Source organism: Anabrus simplex, chromosome 7, assembly GCF_040414725.1.
Source record: "Anabrus simplex isolate iqAnaSimp1 chromosome 7, ASM4041472v1, whole genome shotgun sequence".
Taxonomy (NCBI): Eukaryota; Metazoa; Arthropoda; class Insecta; order Orthoptera; family Tettigoniidae; genus Anabrus; species Anabrus simplex.
This window is the reverse complement of record NC_090271.1, coordinates 292,685,893-292,705,921: the sequence shown is the minus strand read 5'-3', so window position 1 is coordinate 292,705,921 and position 20,029 is coordinate 292,685,893. Positions and strand designations below refer to the sequence as shown.

General features: G+C 38.6%; 1 protein-coding gene across 1 annotated transcript in view; it reads right to left on the bottom strand.

Annotated features, from left to right (window-relative positions):
• Window positions 1-20,029, bottom strand: part of ena (enabled) — a 393,478-nt gene that overhangs the window by 102,960 nt on the left and 270,489 nt on the right. Inside the window, exons 6-7 of the mRNA XM_067151741.2 lie at window positions 18,847-18,948; window positions 4,025-4,086 (exon numbers count right to left, since the gene is read on the bottom strand). Coding sequence (XP_067007842.2) covers window positions 4,025-4,086; window positions 18,847-18,948 — 164 coding nt within the window. The remainder of the gene's footprint in view (window positions 1-4,024; window positions 4,087-18,846; window positions 18,949-20,029) is intronic.

Here is a 20,029-nt window from a genome sequence, read left to right as displayed (position 1 = left end):
ATATCTATTGTTTAACTGTAACAACAGTAGAAGTCTGTTATAGCGAGTATGGGATATAACGAGAACCCCATTTTAATGACAGGGTTTTTTTTTTAAAGTCCCTTCAAAATTCCTATATTAAACTGTACAATAGCCTTCAGTTACAACAAAAACCCTTTCACTGAGTCATCCGCTATTAATAATAATAATAATAATAATAATAATAATAATGTTATTTGTTTTACGTCCCACTAACTACTTTTTAAGGTCTTCGGAGACGCCGAGGTGCCGGAATTTAGTCCCGCAGGAGTTCTTTTACGTGCCCGTAAATCTACCGACACGGGGCTGTCGTATTTGAGCACCTTCAAATACCACCGGACTGAGCCAGGATCGAACCTGCCAAGTTGGGGTTAGAAGGCCAGCGCCTTAACCATCTGAGCCACTCAGCCCGGCCATCCGCTATTACAAGAGATTTTAATGCGTTTTATTTTCCGTTATCAGTATTTCTGCATTTCAGCGTAAAAAAGCTAGCAAAAAACTATCGATTTTTTTCTGCATAACTCTCGATATTCCACAAACTAAAGTACGGTAAATATTTGTATATTACTGTGACAGTTTTACACAATTAGATTATAAAACCTTCCACGAAAAAATCAACAAACATTGCAGCAGCGGGTCTCCTGCAAAGGATTTTATAGGTGCCATTATACTCTCGTTCGTATGAAGCATGCACATGAAGCGATAGTTCTTTCAGATGTCAATGATTATTTTCCGTTATCAATAGTTATACTCTTTGGTGTAAGTAGCTAGCAAAACACTATCGATCATTTTTGTGTCCTTAACTCTCAATACTCCACGAAAGTACAGTAAATATTTGTACATTAGAGTGACCATTTTACACAATTAGATTATAAAACCTTCCATGAAATGATCAACAAAAATTGCAGCAGCGGGTTTCTTGCAAACGATTTTATTGGTACCATTATACTCTCGTTCGTATCCTTAGTGCGCGTGTCTAAAATTGCTTTCTGTGTGAGATATGAACAGACTGTGCTACTGTTTATTTTAAAAATTGAGTTTCTTTCCATAACATGCGAAGAAGTCATGTAGGCTCTATTAGTGATATTAAAAGCAAACTGACTGTACTGTGTAGTCTTACTTTAAATTTCTGTTTGTCTTCAGTTTTTGGTACTGTGAACAGCATAGTTCAAACTGTCGGCTGTTTCTAAGTTGTGTTTGGGAGTCTTCGTTCCTTTTGAAAACAGTATCAGTAATAAAACAAATCCGCTTCATTCTGCTGTGACTTAACACATTACAATGTAAGTAGAAACGAAGTGTGTGAGAAGTTGCGTCTACTAGGTTTTTTGTTAGAGGTAAAAGAGTGTGTGTTGTACTTACTTTAGATGTTGACACTGTTGTGCATTACACGGCAGCACGTCGAGTACTGTTGCGTGTTTGTCTAGAGCCGCTGCTTGTGGCTGCGGAGGGGAAGTTTGAAGCAGCAGCAGCAGCTCTAGACAAACGCGCAACAGTACTCGACGTGCTGCCGTGTAATGCACAACAGTGTCAACATCTAAAGTAAGTACAACACACACTTTTACCTCTAACAAAAAACCTAGTAGACGCAACTTCTCACACACTTCGTTTCTACTTACAGATAAATACGGCCTACAACATAAAAGGAAGAAGCCTTCACGCTATCTTTCAAAATCAAGATATCAAGTATTGTAAAACAAATTGACACTTGATAAAATTATACAACACCAAATTAAGGAGTACGTTGCTAAAACAATTTTTATTCTTACAAAATGCATTTTACTACCAACTCAGCATTAGTATATATTATGAGTCCTGTACATATATATTGAATATGCCTCAAACTGAATACTAGACAACTACCCAACTCTTCAAAAACAGTGTCCAAGTCACTTCAAGACGCTTATACTACCAGCAGAGGAACACGGTGAAACAAACAATATAGTTATTACAAGAATAAACCCTCGAAATGTTTTAATCAATTAGCCATTAGTTTTAACGCAAAATAGTGGACACTTCAAGAATACTACTATCAGTGCATATATAGCATTGCAAGTTTCAATTTTTACGCTGATCAAAACAACAAAAACATTTGCAAATGACATGTCCTTTTATACTACGTAACCCTTTTACAATCCAAGAAGAGAGGACTTATTTTACCATTTTAATTGTACCATTTGTTTTAGACGGTCTGCTGAATTGGACAAATGTCACGACTGTACAATATTTTCCATTGTGATGTTTTAAAAACCATATTTGTAATTGTCAGCTGAGGATGACCTTTGAAGGGTCGAAACCGGTACTGTGAACGATAGTATGTAAATAAATGTATTGATAAGGTGGAGGCTTCAGTATCAATCTTATGTTGTTCTCGATCGCTTACGGTGCATACATGGAAAATGGCAATCATATTGTCTGAATAACGAAATAATGTAACAAGAAAAATGTTGGTCATATAACAGGATGAATTTTAGTTTTAATTTGAGAAAATATGGTCAAACTGGTAAAGAAAAGAGCTCAATTTTAATTTGTTAAACTGAAACTACGAAATTTGTTAAAATTAAATATTTTAACACACAACAAATAGGGAAACAGGAAGGGACCAAAAACAAAATTTGTTATTCTGAAAATTTTGTTATACTGGTGTTCATTACAGTGGAATTCTACTGTATCGGTTTTTACCATCCAAATCAGATCATCCATCAAGTTGTACTCCATAGCAGTTGACTCTTGTGATGGTGGTTTTGCCTGAATCTACGCACTTATGGTACACTCTGGACACTGTGGCCCATGGAAGGCATTACCTACACGACTTCGGAGATAAAATAGCCCTTAAGTATGGCACCGATAATCTTGCTGCAATCAAATGCGCTGAGATCTCATGCCTTACCCATCCTATACTCATCTGCTAATCACACAGCCAGTATGAGGTCTGACGACATCGTAGCATGTACCACGCCAAACTATTACATTGGGCAGGGCCGAACATAACAACATTCTGCCAAAATGGCAACTATCTGTAATCAATTTCCCATCAGTATACAGTACAGGAAAAGGTCCATGTTTTGTCTCTCGATGTATTATGTTGCAGAATTAACATGCTAACTATTACCACTGGTCAAACATTCGCCTACATTATTGACCCCGCCATAAGGACTGAAGACCACAGTCATCAGCCAGAAGAGATCCATGACAAATAGTGCAGAGTCTACAAACTTACCATTCCCTACCATTCAAACGACAGGGTCGATGGTGGGAGTGGGATGAACAATACCCCGCTTTTTTTTTCAGATTTTTGCTGCAAGAAATTATTCTTGGCTAAAGCAGTATTGTCCTCACCACTCTAATAGTACCTCTGGCCACAATGAAAACTAATTTATATTCCGCATAACTGCCAAACATATCATTCAACAGAACTGGTATTGAAATTGAATAGTTTAAATAGTTTGAGTAAACTGTCAGAGCTTAATTTCTTTCAATTGAGTCTCTTTTCATTGTTAGTATGCTTTGCTTTTGGCAGCCTTTGTGTGAAGGAAGCAGAAAATAAAGGCTATTTTCAAAATAAAAAATGCCTTTCTCCTTAAGAAAAAAAAATTGGGTCACCAGGTATTTTAAGAAATACAAGTTATAGCTAGTCAACAATGTGCTCATCTAATCTAGTTTATGTTTAAAAGGACATTCATTTCTTTGCTCTATCAATCACCTATTCCTCGTAAAATGGTTGTTCAGACTTAAAGCAGTTGATGTCCAGATTGAGGTGGAAGGACACAATCCAACGCAGTATTAGAGAAAGAAACCTGGACTGGCACACAGTCTTGGAGGAGGGGTGGTGGACAGACCGAAGAAAGTTGAGAGGAACCATATTTGCCCCTACCCGGCTAGAGCTGGATAATGGGAAATGATGATGATGATGTCCAGAAGAGTATTATGTATTGGATGCACACTATCATCCAAGAACCTAAGCAATAGATATTACAACTACATAGTGACACACTGTATTTTCACTTACTTTGTTGCTGTTGAGACATCCTCCTCTCTTGAATAATAGCCACATCCTCTCTCGTCATCGTTCTGTCAACAAAACTAATGTAAGTCAGTTGAAGAGCACTTATGAGTAATAATAAAAATGTTATTTTCTTGAAAATAACACAAGTGAGTTAAGGGGAGCCTCTGAGAAACAACCATACATAGAACAGTCAGTGTCAGCATCAGGATTGTATATGAATGTAAAAGTACAAACAGCAAGAAACATTCTACTTTCCCTGCAAAACACACTAGTAGTTTTAATCACAAATAACTCAACAAAACAGAACAGAATATTTTTATTATTGTTAAAGATAAAACAGTAATTGACAAAGTCAATAACATTGTAAAATAACTGAATCGTTTGTGATTATGTAAACAGATCAATTTCTTACCCTGTATCAATGCTGATAGCCATGGACTACAATTTACTGAATTGTTCTGAAGCTATGAAATGTACAATCACCTTTACTGTTTATAATTGTGATGGATGATACCATCAAAGGCAGCAGAACAAACTCATGAAAGTGACAAGAATGGAAAAAATATTGCTTGTTGACGAAACTGTGATTTGAGGAAAGGGTATGATAGGAGTTCAAGAACAATCTGATGAAGTAAATGAGAAAATGGAAAATTGGATAATTAGAAACAAGATAGAGAAAAGCAAGAAAATTGTAATGGCTCGAATAGAGAGCAACAGAGAGATAAAGATATTATACCGTGGACAGCTTCAAGTACAGTGTTTTCCCTAGAACCTTTTCAATGGACGGACCGCCCTGCTGTTTTTACAGACCATCCGGCTAACATAACCTAGATATGTGCTAGTTCCATAATATTAATATATATTTGAGTCGTTAGGTGTTCCAAATTTAAATTTATATACTGTAAAACTGTTTATTGAAATGACAAATCTTCATTATTGTCAGTATAATTGCATCAATTACATTGGAGTTTAAATGTTTAGCTTGACTACCACATAGTGTCGTACATGAGCAGTGCCTGGATTAGCGTGGAATCGCATGCGATTCCGCATGACGTCACAAACCCTTATGGCACTCCACAGCAACGATGTGGTAAGCCCCCGTGTTACATGATTATAAACAAACGGTAGAACACTAGATATTCAAAATACTCTGTTATATCCTGTTTGTGATAAAACAAAAATAGTTCAGTTTTGCAGTTAATGTTTACCTGTCCAATATTATTAATGCTGTGAGGGGAATAAACTGAAATCCATTTTTTTACGCCCTGACATTCCTGACACCCGGCTGACAAAAATTTCTGAGGAGAACACAGAAGTAGTAGTAGTAGTAGTAGTAGTAGTAGCAGCAGCAGCAGCAGCAGCAGTAGTAGTAGTAGTAGTAGTAGTAGTAGTAGTAGTAGCAGTCTACATAGATCTGTCTCAGGACAGATATCAGCTGGACATCATCCAATTATCTCTGTCTTATGCTTCTTCCTTCATCTGTTGATATTATCTTCCTCCCATGATGCCTGTCAGCATTCCTCTCTTCCTTCAATTTTTCCCTCCATCACTTTCCTTCAAAACAATCCCTCCTCAATATGTGCCCCAGTCAAAATTGTTTTCTCTTTTGACTGTCTTCATTAGGTTCTTCTCCTTTCCCATTCCCCTCAGTACTTCTTCATTTATCCTACTGACTATCCATTTCGCTTTCTCCACCCTTATCCACACCCACATTTCAAAAGCCTCAAGGTACTGCACATCATCTTTCTGATGCAACCATGTTTTGCTGCCATAGATCACTACACCCCAACCCTCTCCCTTAAGTTGTGGTCAGTGGTCAAAAGCCCTTTCACTTTTCCGAAAGTCTATTATTTTCTCTGGTACTGATAAAATCACAAGTCCTTTTCAACCAATTTTTATCATGTCTGTCTCATTATTTTATAGCCATTACAAAATTCTTTCCATCTCTCACAGCATCCTCTGCATCTCTTCTTCTGATTCTGCCAGCATTGCTATGTCATCAGCATATTTTAAGTATTGTACCTGGAAAGTGAAATAAAGGAGAATTCAAGTTAAATATTGGAATCAGGAGATGAGGTGTCTTCTGTCATAGGGTTTAAAACTTCTATGGAGCCAAGATATACCCAAAGAAGGCTAAATAATAACCATTTTTTTTATAGCCCCAGAACTACTTATGGTTTTTTTTTAATATGAGGAAGTGCCAGTAAATCTACCAACTGAGGCTGGCATATTTGAGCACTTTCAAATACTACCAGACTAAGCCAAGATCAAACCCGCCAATAGAAAACTAAAGAAATACAGCACAACATAAATTACTTTAACAAGAAAAGCTGACATGGCCAATGACAAGAATGAGTGAATACTGAGTACGAACGGTGTAGTAAAATTTCTTTCTGAGAAAGAAATGAATAACCATCTAAGACTTGCAAGTGCTTTTGAAACAAGCTGTTACTAGTCTATCACATTCAACTCACCAAATAAGAGAAGATCTCAATGGAGACCTACCCAAATCCTCCAGCCAGTATAACCTATCATGGAGGAGATAATGGTTCATCATATGTTTTCAGTAGTATTATTTTAGCCTTTAACATACCTACAAGTCTAAATAAGTACAAAAGAGATGTTCAAACTACAAGAACCACTCTGAAAATTCCATAGAATATCAATAAATACTTATCAATACCTTAATTAGATATGCCCCAGATGTTGATTGAAACCTCCAAGCCAGTTAGCAACTGCAATACGTTGGACATTTACTGATTAACTTTGTTTTCTTCTATTCTGATATTCCAAGCAACTTAGCTACATAAGAACAGTTGGATCTATTTCTTTTACAGTGTTTTGTTATTAACACAAGTTTAACTTCTGCAGTCTATGACAGAAACACATGCTGAAGAACTGATTAGGGAAAGGTTGAGAAATGATTTTAGCAATCAACATGTAATTGATTCAAGGGCAGGTTCATATTATTCTGAGGTGAAGAAGCTACATAACAGTGATGAAGATCCAGAAACCTTAACAGATGAACTACTGCACATAACCAAGATGATGATGATGTTAAGAAGAAAAACAAAACTGATCTTTTACACTGATTTGAGTTTACTTGCAATCTCATCAGAAAATGTTACAAAATTAGTTAAGGATAGAATTTAAAAAATTTGGAATTCTAGGAATAGGATTTGTATCTCAAAACTCTCTCGATACCACATTGATCTTACATTAATCAAAACAAAAATATTTACACTTTTATGTCAACTATTATTCTAAAGACCACTTCTTTCGGTTAAAGTAACTCTATGGAGTGCCAAGCATCCAAGGGAATTAGAGAGATTACAGTAAGATCCCAGGCAAGTGCTAATGGAGAAGTCAGATTACCACAACAGAGAAATTTCTTTTCAGCTGTAACTTCAATGAAATTGCTGTTTTTTAACCTACACTAGCGTCACATTGATATTTATCGGATTTCTAATCTAGGTATTTCCTGCTGCAGGGATTTGTCCTTTTAGATCTATACATAGTCAATCATCATCATCATCATCAGTTCCCGAGTCCAGTTTCCCGGGTGTGGTATGCAAGCGCTCGCCATCTCCTGTCTTTATACATCTTCTGTTCTAGTACTACATCCTCCCATTTGTGTCCTCTCTCCTCCACATTGGATCTTACAGTCTTTATTATGTAGATATCTGGAAAGTGATACTTGTAATAAAACAGCCTGTGAGCACCAAATATCAGCCTGGATTCTGTTGTATGCTAAACCAAAGCATTTACAAACCTTAAAAAGGCTGTTTCCTTTGTTGTTGAAATCAGAAAAAAATGTAATGAAATGGCGTGTGGCTTTTAGTGCCGGAAGTGTCCAAGGACAAGTTCGGCTCGCCAGATGCAGGTCTTTCGATATGACGCGCGTAGGCGACCTGCATGTCTTGATGAGGATGAAATTATTATAAAGATGACACATACACCCAGCCCCCGTGCCAGCGAAATTAACCAATTATGGTTAAAATTCCCAACCCTGCTAGAAATCAAAACCAAGACCCTTGTGACCAAAGGCCAGCACACTAACCATTTAGCCGGACGTTGAAATCAGATACTGTTAGCTATAATACGACCTACTACCCCTCCTCCCCCCCCCCTTTTTTTTTTTTTTTTAAATGCCCCTGTTGGTTTAGACTGTTTTTCACCACTGTATTCTCTTCATTACTCCCAAACATTTTGCAGGATGGAGTCTTGCTACAGAAATGGGGAGAGAAACAAAAGTGAAGAAAAGCATATGCCTACAAGACGGTCAAACTGGTACACTGCTGCAAAATCACAGATTTCTGAATTTAGCTTTTGCTGTGCTTTGAAGCGAAGACAAGAAACAGGCACTCACAAAGAATGTTTGTTCTACAACAACGTCTGCTGCTGAAGATAATCACCCTATAATCTTAAGCAAGTGTAACAAAAGGTTTACAGCTGTGGACATCTGCACTGAAATCAGCAGAAGTAGAGAACAACCACTGTCAATGTTGACCGTGAAATATTGTTTACGTGATGTTGGGTTGTGTGGATGTGTATCTCCCAAAAGACCTCTTTCAACACGCAGGTATAAATCTCAGAAACTTTAGGCCAGACAACAAAAGGATTGGACCAATGACCAGTGGAAACATGTGCTATGGATTAATGAGTCAATATTTGAGAAGTTTGGGACAAACAGTCATCAGTATGCCTACTATCGTCCAGGAACAAGAATGCCAGAAGGCTGCCTAACACCGACTGTGAAGCATGGTGGTGGTAGCTTTATGGTGTGGGGTTGTTTCAGTAACAGTATCGCCTGAAACTCAACTTAATGGAAGAGGGTTTGTTCTGAGCAGGACAACAACAGGAAACACACACCAACCCTGTGCAAGAAGTATGTAAGAAACAAAAAATCATCACGAGTTCTACAAGTAATGACCTTGTCCCCTTAAGTCACCCAATTTATCACCCATTGCGTTGTTGTAGGAAAAACTTGACCAGAAGGCAAAACAATCTTCTGTCAATAGTTGTGAAGATCTCTGGCAATATCTTCAAGCCTGGGGAACTATAACCAAAGAGATATTGTAAAAACTAACTAGAATAATGCCACGTATTTGTCAAGCAGTAATCAGAGCCAAAGGGGGGTACATAGACAAGCACTGAGTTTGAACAGCATAGCTCTAAAAGACATTGTTTCCATTATTTGAGACTTAAAATATACATCATTTTCAATATCACTAATTTGCTTCCTAGTAAATAACAAGAACTGGGGTTTTCTTAGCGTAAGTTTCGACTTTTTGACAATAGCGTCTGTTGATGTACACAAGTATTCAGTCCACCCACTGCTTTACAACAGCCTGACAGAATACTTCCCTTTTGCCTCAAAGTATCCTTTTTCATCAACTGTTATTAGCTTTTACCTGCACACTATCAAACATAAGCAATATTTTCTTGACGTACATGAACAAGTGAACAATAGAATTAAGAACACCACTCAAGCAATTTCAAAATATTTCCCTTAAATGTATCATAAGATGTTTTCCAATAGATGATTATACTTCTATTCTCTCTTTAGCACTAAAAATTCAAGATTATACATATTATGTATGTATGTTTCCATAAAACTCGACACTCACAACACAAATTATACAAAATAATAATAATAATAAAATAACTGTACCAGTAACAACTCATCTTCCATACATTATAATGAAACGGAAAACACCCCACATAGCTCAGAAGCTTTAAGAACAATGAGATCTGGTAACATTAGATACCACTCAAGCACTAAAGAAATTAGAAAAGTTGGTGTGCAAAAACGGTCACCATTATCATTACAGAGCAATTATCAAAATTAGTTTAAGTGCTACATGAAGAAGAAAAGGTCAATAGACAATTGACCTAGGTGACAGTAGTAGAGCTCATTACGGTATCAGGGAAAACAGCAGCCAACAGGTTTCTTCATAAATTCAGCTGCTTCTTTGCAAATTTTGTTGATGCAAAGCACATAAAATTAAAATGTCATACAATATAACAAAGATTATACTATTTGTAAAAATATTTTAAAATATAAGAAACTATATTAGGATTAAGGATTTCAAATAATTTCTCATATTGTTAGCCAGGATAGTGATAATGCACATTCCTTAAATTTTTACACAAGCTAGTTTTAATTCTTCTTCTTCCTCCACTTTTCCCACATCTGTGAGGTAGCGGGTGTGAACTCTCTCTCTCTCTCTCTCTCTCTCTCTCTCTCACACACACACACACATATAAGCGCGCGCAAACACAAACACCTATTCCCCGGGCCAGAACAATTAATCAGAGGCGATTAAAATCCCTGACCCGACCGGAAATCGAACCCAGGACCCTATGAACTGAAGGCCTCAACGCTGACCATTCAGCCAATGAGTCTGACACAAGCTAGCTTTAATTGACCTCAGAAAATTCATCACCATTTTCCAAAGCAACTGTGTTATATTACCATGCCAGCTCATGCACAACTTAGCCTAAACATACAGTAATTTAGGACGATAACACTCATAGGTAAAGGGTAGCCTAGAACTACTGGCAGGTGTACAAAACAAACTGTGGTTGAGTAAGACACCACTGAGTGCTTGTACAAAAATTAGTAAGTTTAATATTACTTCTGGAAATTGAGGAACTTTCTGCATGTGTTCATATCTTGGTAAAATACAGAAGAATTGATTTAGCTCTATTGGAAGAAAAAGAACACTAAAATGAGTATGTTTAGAAGAATACCAAAAGATAAAAACCCTTAGCATCACTGCAACCTATAACAAGACAAACATTCCATAATAAAATTAACTTTCCAGTCATCAGATTACAATGCAAGTTTTCTTTCTTCCTATATTAATAAAATTATCAGAGGAAGAAAATACTGTATAATCCCGAATATCACCCGCCACCGAACAAGACCCACACCCTAAATTTGAGATGGCAAAATACGGAAAAAAAAAAAAAAAAATAAATAACTTACATACCTATTTAATTTCCTTCAATTAAACCACAAATATAAATCCAAACAGTTTACAATTAATAAAATCAACACAAATATCGTAAATAAAATCGGTCCAATACTCAGATAATTCACAATTTACCGTCGTCATCTGAAGTTTCACCATAGGAATTTTCGTCGCTGGCATCTTTCCACAAATAGTCGTCCTCCCTACCGTCCACTGAATTTGAAATTCCACATTTCTTAAAGCTTTTGGACACTAGATCATTTGGAATGCGTGCCCATGCGGTCTTGATCCAGCTGCATGTTAGTCCCACTTCAGGCCTCTTCACTTGTCCGGTTGGTGTTAATGCGTGATCATCATCAGACATCCATTCGGTGTACAACTATTTCATTGCAGTTTTGAAAGGCCAATTCACGCACACATCCAACAGCTGTAGAATAGAAGTGAGCCCTCCAGAATTATCACAAGATCGGTTTTTCCTTTCCTCATCATATCTTTTATGGCGTCAGTTGTATGTCCTCGGTAACTGTCCAACGCAAGCATGTATCGTTTTTGAAACAAAGCTCCCGGAAGACGTTGCCAAACGCACTTCACCCAGTCCTCAACTATCCAGCCGGACTCATGTATTCTAAAAACACCGGACGGCAAGTTTCCTTTCGGAAGTGTTTTCCTTTTCAGAACCACATATGGAAGGAGTTCCATCCTCTAATATGCATAACACTATCACGCATCGTTGCTTTTCATTACCACCGGTTCTGATGGTTACACTTTCAGAACCCTTCGTATCCACTGTATTTTCCAGTGGCATTTAAAAACAGACAGGTGTCTGGTTAGCAATCCCAATTTGCGACAACAAATAAGAATTTTGCTTCCTCAAATGAATAATGTGACGCTGAAAGGCCATTAATTTTTCTTCATACGCCCCAGGGAGACGTTGTGAAATAGACGTACGTCTCAGAATGCACAATCCCTTTCTCCGATAAAAGTTTCAGATCCATTCGCGGCTTGCAGTAAAACCCTGTGTTTTGAGTTCTTTTGAGATCTCTAGTGCTTTCAATTGACACATTTCATTGGGAACACCATATCCTAACTCACGTTTTCCTATCACAAATTTGTGGAGTCGTTCTTTAATGTCCGGAAACAATGCACTCCGCCCGTGGAACGCTCTCTTTCACGGGACAGATACGGAAATCAAACGTGAGCGAGCTAGACTTCTGTAATCAACAGTCTCGACTCTCACAAAGTAAGATATCTTGTTTTCTAGAACGCAACTAAAACACAATAAGAACTGAATGCCCGTTTACATGTGGTATATTGAGTACGGTGACCGTACTCAAATCTATTTCAATACTCCATGTGAACGTAGTATATATTTAAAAGAATGAACGGCTTGAATACGACCCGCACCCAAGATTTAGAACTAATATTTTGGAGAAAAAAGTGCGGGTGGTATTCAGGATTATACGGCATGTTCTTGTAAAAAACTTGAGAAGGAACATCTAATAGGAGTTGTCAGCTTTCAAATTAGCCTTCTCAACCAAATCACATGACATTTCTTTATTATGAAAGATATGCAACTACACAATCATTCATGCACAAACTATGCCAAATGCAATGCAGAACTAAATATAAGTTTATTTTTTGCATTACTCAAACAGATTCTCTTCTTGCCCATATGATTAAAAATATGTAAAGCCAAATGTCAACATAAGCAAGCTCCATTCTTTTGAGTTAACAACTACTAGGCTTACCAGTTTGCTGAAATTAATATAGTACAATAAAAACATTAACTACCAACAATGTGCCAACAAAAACCAAAAGCATCCTTACAACTATTCTAGGTGAAATCAAAATAATGTAGAATAAACCCTCTTGCAGTCATTCCCTTACTGTTAGGAGTCTCACTTGCATCAACAATTACCAAGCAACTACAAATTCATACGCAATAACGTAAGATCTTTTAACAGCTCACTAAAAAACTCTTTGTAAATATTTCAAGAAATCAAAATCAATCTCTTGAGTTCTTTCGCTGAGAACAAAATAAAAATTCAATGTTTCTATATAATAGAATGATTATTTAGTCATTATGATTAAGATTTTATTTGAATCTGGTTCTCACCAACTTGTGTTTTCCACAGTATTTATTTGGAGTCCAATCCTGGCTAAAGAAGTTTTTACTAGATCTGTAAGAGGTTCAGCTGCTGCTTTGTTCTTACACAGTAGCACCAAATCATTGGCAAAGGCAAGCGCCGTCAGATTTTCCATACGGGGTACTAAGTTGTACCTATATTCTTCGGCTATTTCTCTTTCACTTAGTTACCTCAGAACAGGATCGACTGCTAAATTGAATAGCATAGGAGAGAGGCGTGCACCTTGAGCTACGCCTTTCTTGATAGGGTTCTTTGACTTGCTCTAGGTGTTCCGTTGATTTGTATGCTGGTTGAATTTTCCTTAGGGAGATTAATAATTAACATTCTAAGTTTTGGTGAAACAGGAATGGTGCTTGGAGTTTGTTCTATATGCTCATGGGATACATTATCAAACGCTTTAGAGACATCTAGGAATACAACGCAGCAATCCTTCCTCTTAAGTTTTGAGTCTTTCAAGCACCAGTCTACAATAGATGAATTAATAAAAGTTCCCGGGCAAGATACAAAAACATTCTGATTAGGACTGAGTACGACATTTTTCCTGAGCATTTTATCTATCACTCTTTCAACAATTCTCTGTAATATGGAATATATTGTTATAGGTCGCCAGTTCTGGACATTGTCTGGATCTCCACTTTTATGAATTAATATTGTTCTACCCTGCCTGAAATACGATGGAACGTTTCCCCAACGAACTATGTAAGTTGCAATGAAAGAAATGGTTTTGTATGCAATGAGGTCTTTAATAACCTTTAGCCTTACTCCATCTCTCCCAGGGATGGTGTCTATTCAAATTCCCCAACATGCATTAAAAATGTCATTAGTTATGACAGCTTGCTCATTTTCGAGATTATCGGGCCTCGCACATCTCGTCGTATTTATCTAGCAAGTGTACCCTGCAAGAGCCAAACTGACTGCCATAATATTCAGAAACAGTCGTAACACTCAGTTTACAATCTACTAAGGATGCGGAAGAGATAAGTTTCTTCATCACATTCCTTCGATTATAATTATATTGAAACTGCACGATTTCAAAGTCATATCTATTCCTTCATCGTTCGGAATTTTTTTTACTGGCTTGCTTAGGATTTTAAAATCTTTTGTAAGTTAGTCCATCAGGATTATTTTTCCTGGCCTGCCTCTTTTTACAGTATTTTACTGATGGGTGCTGTGGCCCTTTACAACTATTCACAGTTTCCTTGAGAAATATGCAATATCTATTAAAGAACTATTTAAAATAGTTTTACAGCAGTCATTCAATGCTTTAACAGCCGGCCCCGTGGTGTAGGGGTAGCGTGCCTGCCTCTCACCCGGAGGCCCCGGGTTCGATTCCCGGCCAGGTCAGGGATTTTTACCTGGACCTGAGGGCTGGTTTGAGGTCCACTCAGCCTACGTGATTAGAATTGAGGAGCTATCTGACGGTGAGATAGCGGCCCCGGTCTAGAAAGCCAAGAATTACGGCCGAGAGGATTCGTCGTGCTGACTACACGACACCTCGTAATCTGCAGGCCATCGGGCTGAGCAGCGGTCGCTTGGTAGGCCAAGGCCCTTCAAGGGCTGTAGTGCCATGGGGTTTGGTTTGGTTTCATTCAATGCTTTATCAAATTCTTGATCTTCAGGTGAATCCAAGGAGACAAGACCTTCAAACCTACTTACCCATTCCTTACATTTATTGTTAACGTCATGTGTGAGATCTGAGCTATTTTGACAAGGATGGTTTATAGCTGGAGCTGCAGAATCAGTATTGCTGGGATTTGTCAAAGATGAGCTTTGATGTTGTTCTGGTGAGCTTCAGGGTGAGGATGAACCTGGTGGCGATTGATACTTTTGAAATGCCCTCTGCATAACTCACATTTCTTCAGTGATTGGAGTAAATTTGCTCAGGTTTTTAGAAGTTGCATTGCAAGGAGAATTTTGTGTATCAATAGGGTCTTCATTGTAACAATGACTAATGTGAATATGTAAAGTTCTTGTGACATAATTTGCATTCTAAGAGTGTTCAAAAATTTCTTTAGAACAAGACGGTTCTTTTTCCATTTTTAATTTAAATCAAGTCATTCATGACATCGCAAAGGACATTCTGCTTTAATTTTAGTGTAACGAAAATAAGAATATATGTGTGATAAACGAATCAAAATAAGAACTGGTTTAGAAATGTAATGATAAAACTAATCTGAAGTAAAAGTAATATAAGAGGAATAAATAATACGGTATTACAAACATTAACCCAGTATAAAAACGTAGACCATATGATATATATAAAAAGAGCTCAGATGAAAGCATTACAAAACCCAACCTAATTCAATACTTCTTCACTCATGGTCAGTAGACATGACACACAGATGTACAGAAATGCGATCGAGTTCGAAGGCTGGTGCGACTACCACCTAGGTGGAGTTACGTGTCGTGTAGTGTATCTCTTTAGAAATCTTGAAGATGTACAATCAATGCTAAACAATAAAAATGGACACGATGGCGGCAATTCAGGATCCAAATTCACCCAAGTATTATGGAAAGAATTTCCATAATTAAAATTGAGAATTTGTAGATAACACTATCAGATACGCCAAACACATCCGTGTATCATAACGACAACCAGCGATCACACACAGAATCACAGTACTACAGAACACAGTGAGCATATTCACCCAGTGAAATCACAGGAGAATCACCCAGCCCCCATGCGAGTGAAATTAACAAATTATGGTTAAAATTCCCGACCTTGCCGGGAATCGAACCCGGGAGCCCTGTGACCAAAGGCCAGCACAATAACCATTTAGCCATGGAGCCGGACAGCCATTAACAATTCTGCATTGACAGCAGCATGGCTGAAGGATGATATGCATCAGAAATGCTTCAGATAATGATGATATTGGTTTTACATCCCACTAACTACTTGTGCAATTTTTGAAGATGGTGCCAGAATTTTGTACCAAAGGCAGTCAATCTACTGACAATAGGCTGGTGTATTTCAGCACCTTGAGCATGTCCAAATACTACCAGACTGAGCTGGGATAAAACTCGTCAACATGAGCTCTACTGTCTGAGCTATTCAGCCTGGTAGCTGCTTCAGAATGTAACAAATGGTGGAAGCAAAGACTCAGAATAAGTGGTGGCGATTTTTTTTACGTCGCACCGACACAAATAGGTCTTATGGTGACGATGGGATAAGAAAGGCCTACGAATGGGAAGGGAGCGACCGTGGCCTTAATTAAGGTACAGCCCCAGCATCTGCCTGGTGTGAAAATGGGAAACCACAAAAAAACCATCTTTAGGGCTGTCGACTGTGGGGTTCGAAACCACTATCTCCCGGATGCAAGCTCACAGCGCCGCGCCTCTAACTTCACAGCCAACTCGCCTGGTGATTTTTGTTCTAAGAGGAAGTACAACTAGGTAATCATCCCCTCTGAACAAATTAAGTGGAAAAGAAATTTAAAACAAAATTATTTATATAACAAAGGAATTTGGAAACAAAGTACAAAATAGAACAAAAATTGAATGAATTAAGCCAAAACACTAACGAATCAAAAGGGAATGTAAGTTCCCTGAGTAACAGAACACTTGCAATTTACGTACCCTTCATTAATCCACTGTCGCACATAAAGCGGATGACGAGATCAGCAGTAGTCGCGTCATCGGCTAATATGCGTTTGAGTTTTTCCTGCAGGCCGAGGCTCCATCTTAGGCCAGAGAGATTGGCGCACTCTGTGAGGATGTGGACCATGGTGAAGTTGGCATCACAAGAACACACGAGGGGTTCTTCCCACTTTAGGAGATAAGAGTGTGTATTTCATCCATGACCTATCCTCAGCCTACACAATAATATGGCCTCCTTCCGTGAAGGCTAGATAGAGGACCGCCACATGGTGGTTGTCTTCCTAATTGCTCTTAGTCTGTTGGGAGTTTGGATAGCTAGCCACTCTGATTCCCAGGACGCCAAGATGGTTCGACGTAGCTGAGAACAAATATCTATAGCAGGTACATTCATAGGTCTTGGAGATAAAAGTACCACTTCCTTTGCAGCTTCATCCGCAAGTTCATTTCCCGCAATCTCAACATGACTTGGAAGCCACGCAAAAGTGCTTCTGGTGCCAGCATCACTTAACCTGGCTACAAGGTCATGAATCGGCTAAACCAGTGGGTGTTGCGAGAGACAGGTTTCAATAGACTGCAGAGAACTTAACGAGTTGCTACACATAAGAAAATGGTTTCTTTCGTCATCCAGTGCAAACTGCAGAGCTTTTAAGATGGCATAAAGCTCCACAGTATACAAGCTACATACACTAGGAATCAAGATCTTCATGCTCATATCATCGGTAACGAAAGAGCAACAAACATTTTCTCCGATTTTAGAACCATCTGTGAAGATATGTCTCGCGGCCGGATACTGGTGAACGAAGTCCTGGAAATAGCTCCGATAAACAGAGGAATCTGTGTGCACCATGGGTCCACGGAGAGGATCTAGGTGTATATCTGGTCGTGGAACTAACCACGGAGGTGCCTCCCTAAAAGTCTGTTCAAGACAACCACCGATATCTATATTTAATTCACGACACAAGCTATCAATTCAAAACAGAACCGGCCGTGTGGCATTCAGCTGGTTGTATTGAGTACTAAGGATGCATTGATAGCTTGCATGTAGTGGCATTTCACAAATTTGGCAGCGTACGTAAGGAGTAACTGCTGCCTCCTTATTCACAAACATGGAACTCCCGCTTCAGCGAGTAGGCTGGGAATGGGGCTAGAACGGAAAGCTCCCGTTGCCAGCCTAACGCCATTATGGTGAACACTGTCTAAAAGGCTCCAGCGTAGATTTTGATGCTGAACCATAAGCTGCACTACTATAGTCCTTTTGGGAAAGGACTGTTACAGTGTAGAAACGTAGCAGCACTGCACGGTCAGCCCCCCTCTCCCAGAAAGTGCAGCTGAATAACTTAAGAATGTTAAGTCTCTTCATGCAGGCAACCTTCAACTGACGGATGTGGGGCTGCCACATTAGTCTCTGTCACAGGAGGAAGTGTACGTATGTCACATCATAATTCGTGTAACAGGTTTCACCAGGCGAGCTTGAACATTTACGCTTAGATAAAGAAATGAAAAAAAACCACTAAACTTTTGAGATTAAATTTAGGAAGTATCTGGTATGAGGTCAAACCTCCTAAATCTGTTCACATCAAATCCCAGATATGAGATGTACTGAACATGCTCATACATACTCTGTATCCATTACCTTCCTGTGCATCACCCCAGTGTTCATGTACGCTTTCTCTCACAGATTGAGGTGATGCAGACATCTTATGGACAGCAACTATATACACTCAACAGAATGAATATTTCTCAATAACGGAAGATACTGAAGACTAAATTTCTTAAGATATTTCTGGCCATACAAGTAACTTGAAATGTATTCAAAAGTGCAATAGTAATGTTATTGGCTTTATGGCCCACTAACTACTTTAACGGTTTTCGGTCAAAAGTGCAGCTTTTTACATAATATGTATCCAAAATGACCAAGGTATATTCCTTCAGTGTGCAGGGAAAAGCAGTTATTTGTTAGAAATCAATGACCCAATAGAATATCAATGTATATGAAACTGCAATGATACAACCCCATCAAATGTGTTAAAATGCCCAAACAATAAAGTGAGCCGATCAACCACCAAGCCGAGCTAAGCTTTTTCAAGATAATCTCTCCTACCTCACCGGAGCACTGGAATTTACTTCTGCATTTGATATCCGGGGTGGTGCTCCTGATGTCACTTGGTGGTACAGTGCTACTCGTGGAAGAGAAACCATCTGACTGAAAGCGAGTGGGCTATATTTAAAACTTACATGCTAATACACACATTACAGCCAAAAACATACCACAAACTCTAAGACATGTACAGTATATTTAAACCTCTCCATTCAATACAGCACAGAAAAAAGAAATGATGATGATGATGATGATGATGATGATGATAATAATAATAATACCGTGTAACTCAGCCTCTGGACTTGATAACCGCCTGGATTCGGTTAGGAAGTGTGTCCACAACGTTTTGCAGGTACGTCGCATTCAGGTTAAGCCACTCATTGAGGATTTGATTGTGCAATTCCACCAAATTGCGGGGATGCTGATGTTGGCGTTTTTACACGCTGTTTCAGCATGTCCAACACATTTACAATGGGGGTTCAAATGAGTGATTTTTCAGGTAATAGGGTGGGGGAGTGTTCATAAGAGTAGGCCTAATGTATGTGTTTCATGTGTCCAACCCGATGAACTTTGCTGTTGTAATCTTGAAAAATTGGGGTATCGATAGCATACTCATCACGCAGATGTTGACTGAAAGGCAGTGTGCGGTCCCAATCCATGATACAAAAAACACTCCCAGAAAATCACAGACCCACCTCCAGCTTGAACTCAACCTTGCACACATGCAGGATGAAATGCTTCATTTGGTATTTTTGGTGCACTCGATGACGTACATCATTGGAATACAGGTAAAAACCACATTATGTTCCGCTAGTTCCACGTTCGATGATATCTAGCCCATTGAAGACGTGCAGCCTGATGTGCCTGTGTCAGCAATTGGCTCTTGTGAGGTGACTGACTCCAAATGTTCATTGCATGCAGTCGCAATGCTCTCTCACTAACAGGTTGGGATGGACCTTCATTCACTGACTGCAGCAATTCCTGTCGGGTTTGGAAGCGATTTTGATTCACATGCCGTGAAACACGTCTCCGGTCCCTCTCCGTCAGGATCTTACTTCGACCACCATTCTTACATCGTATTCTGTGGCCATGTGCAACACATCACTGCTTGTAGACACATTGAACAGTCTGCTGCAAAACAACTTCATGCAACGTATCGCCATGAGACAGCCAAACACAAATGTCC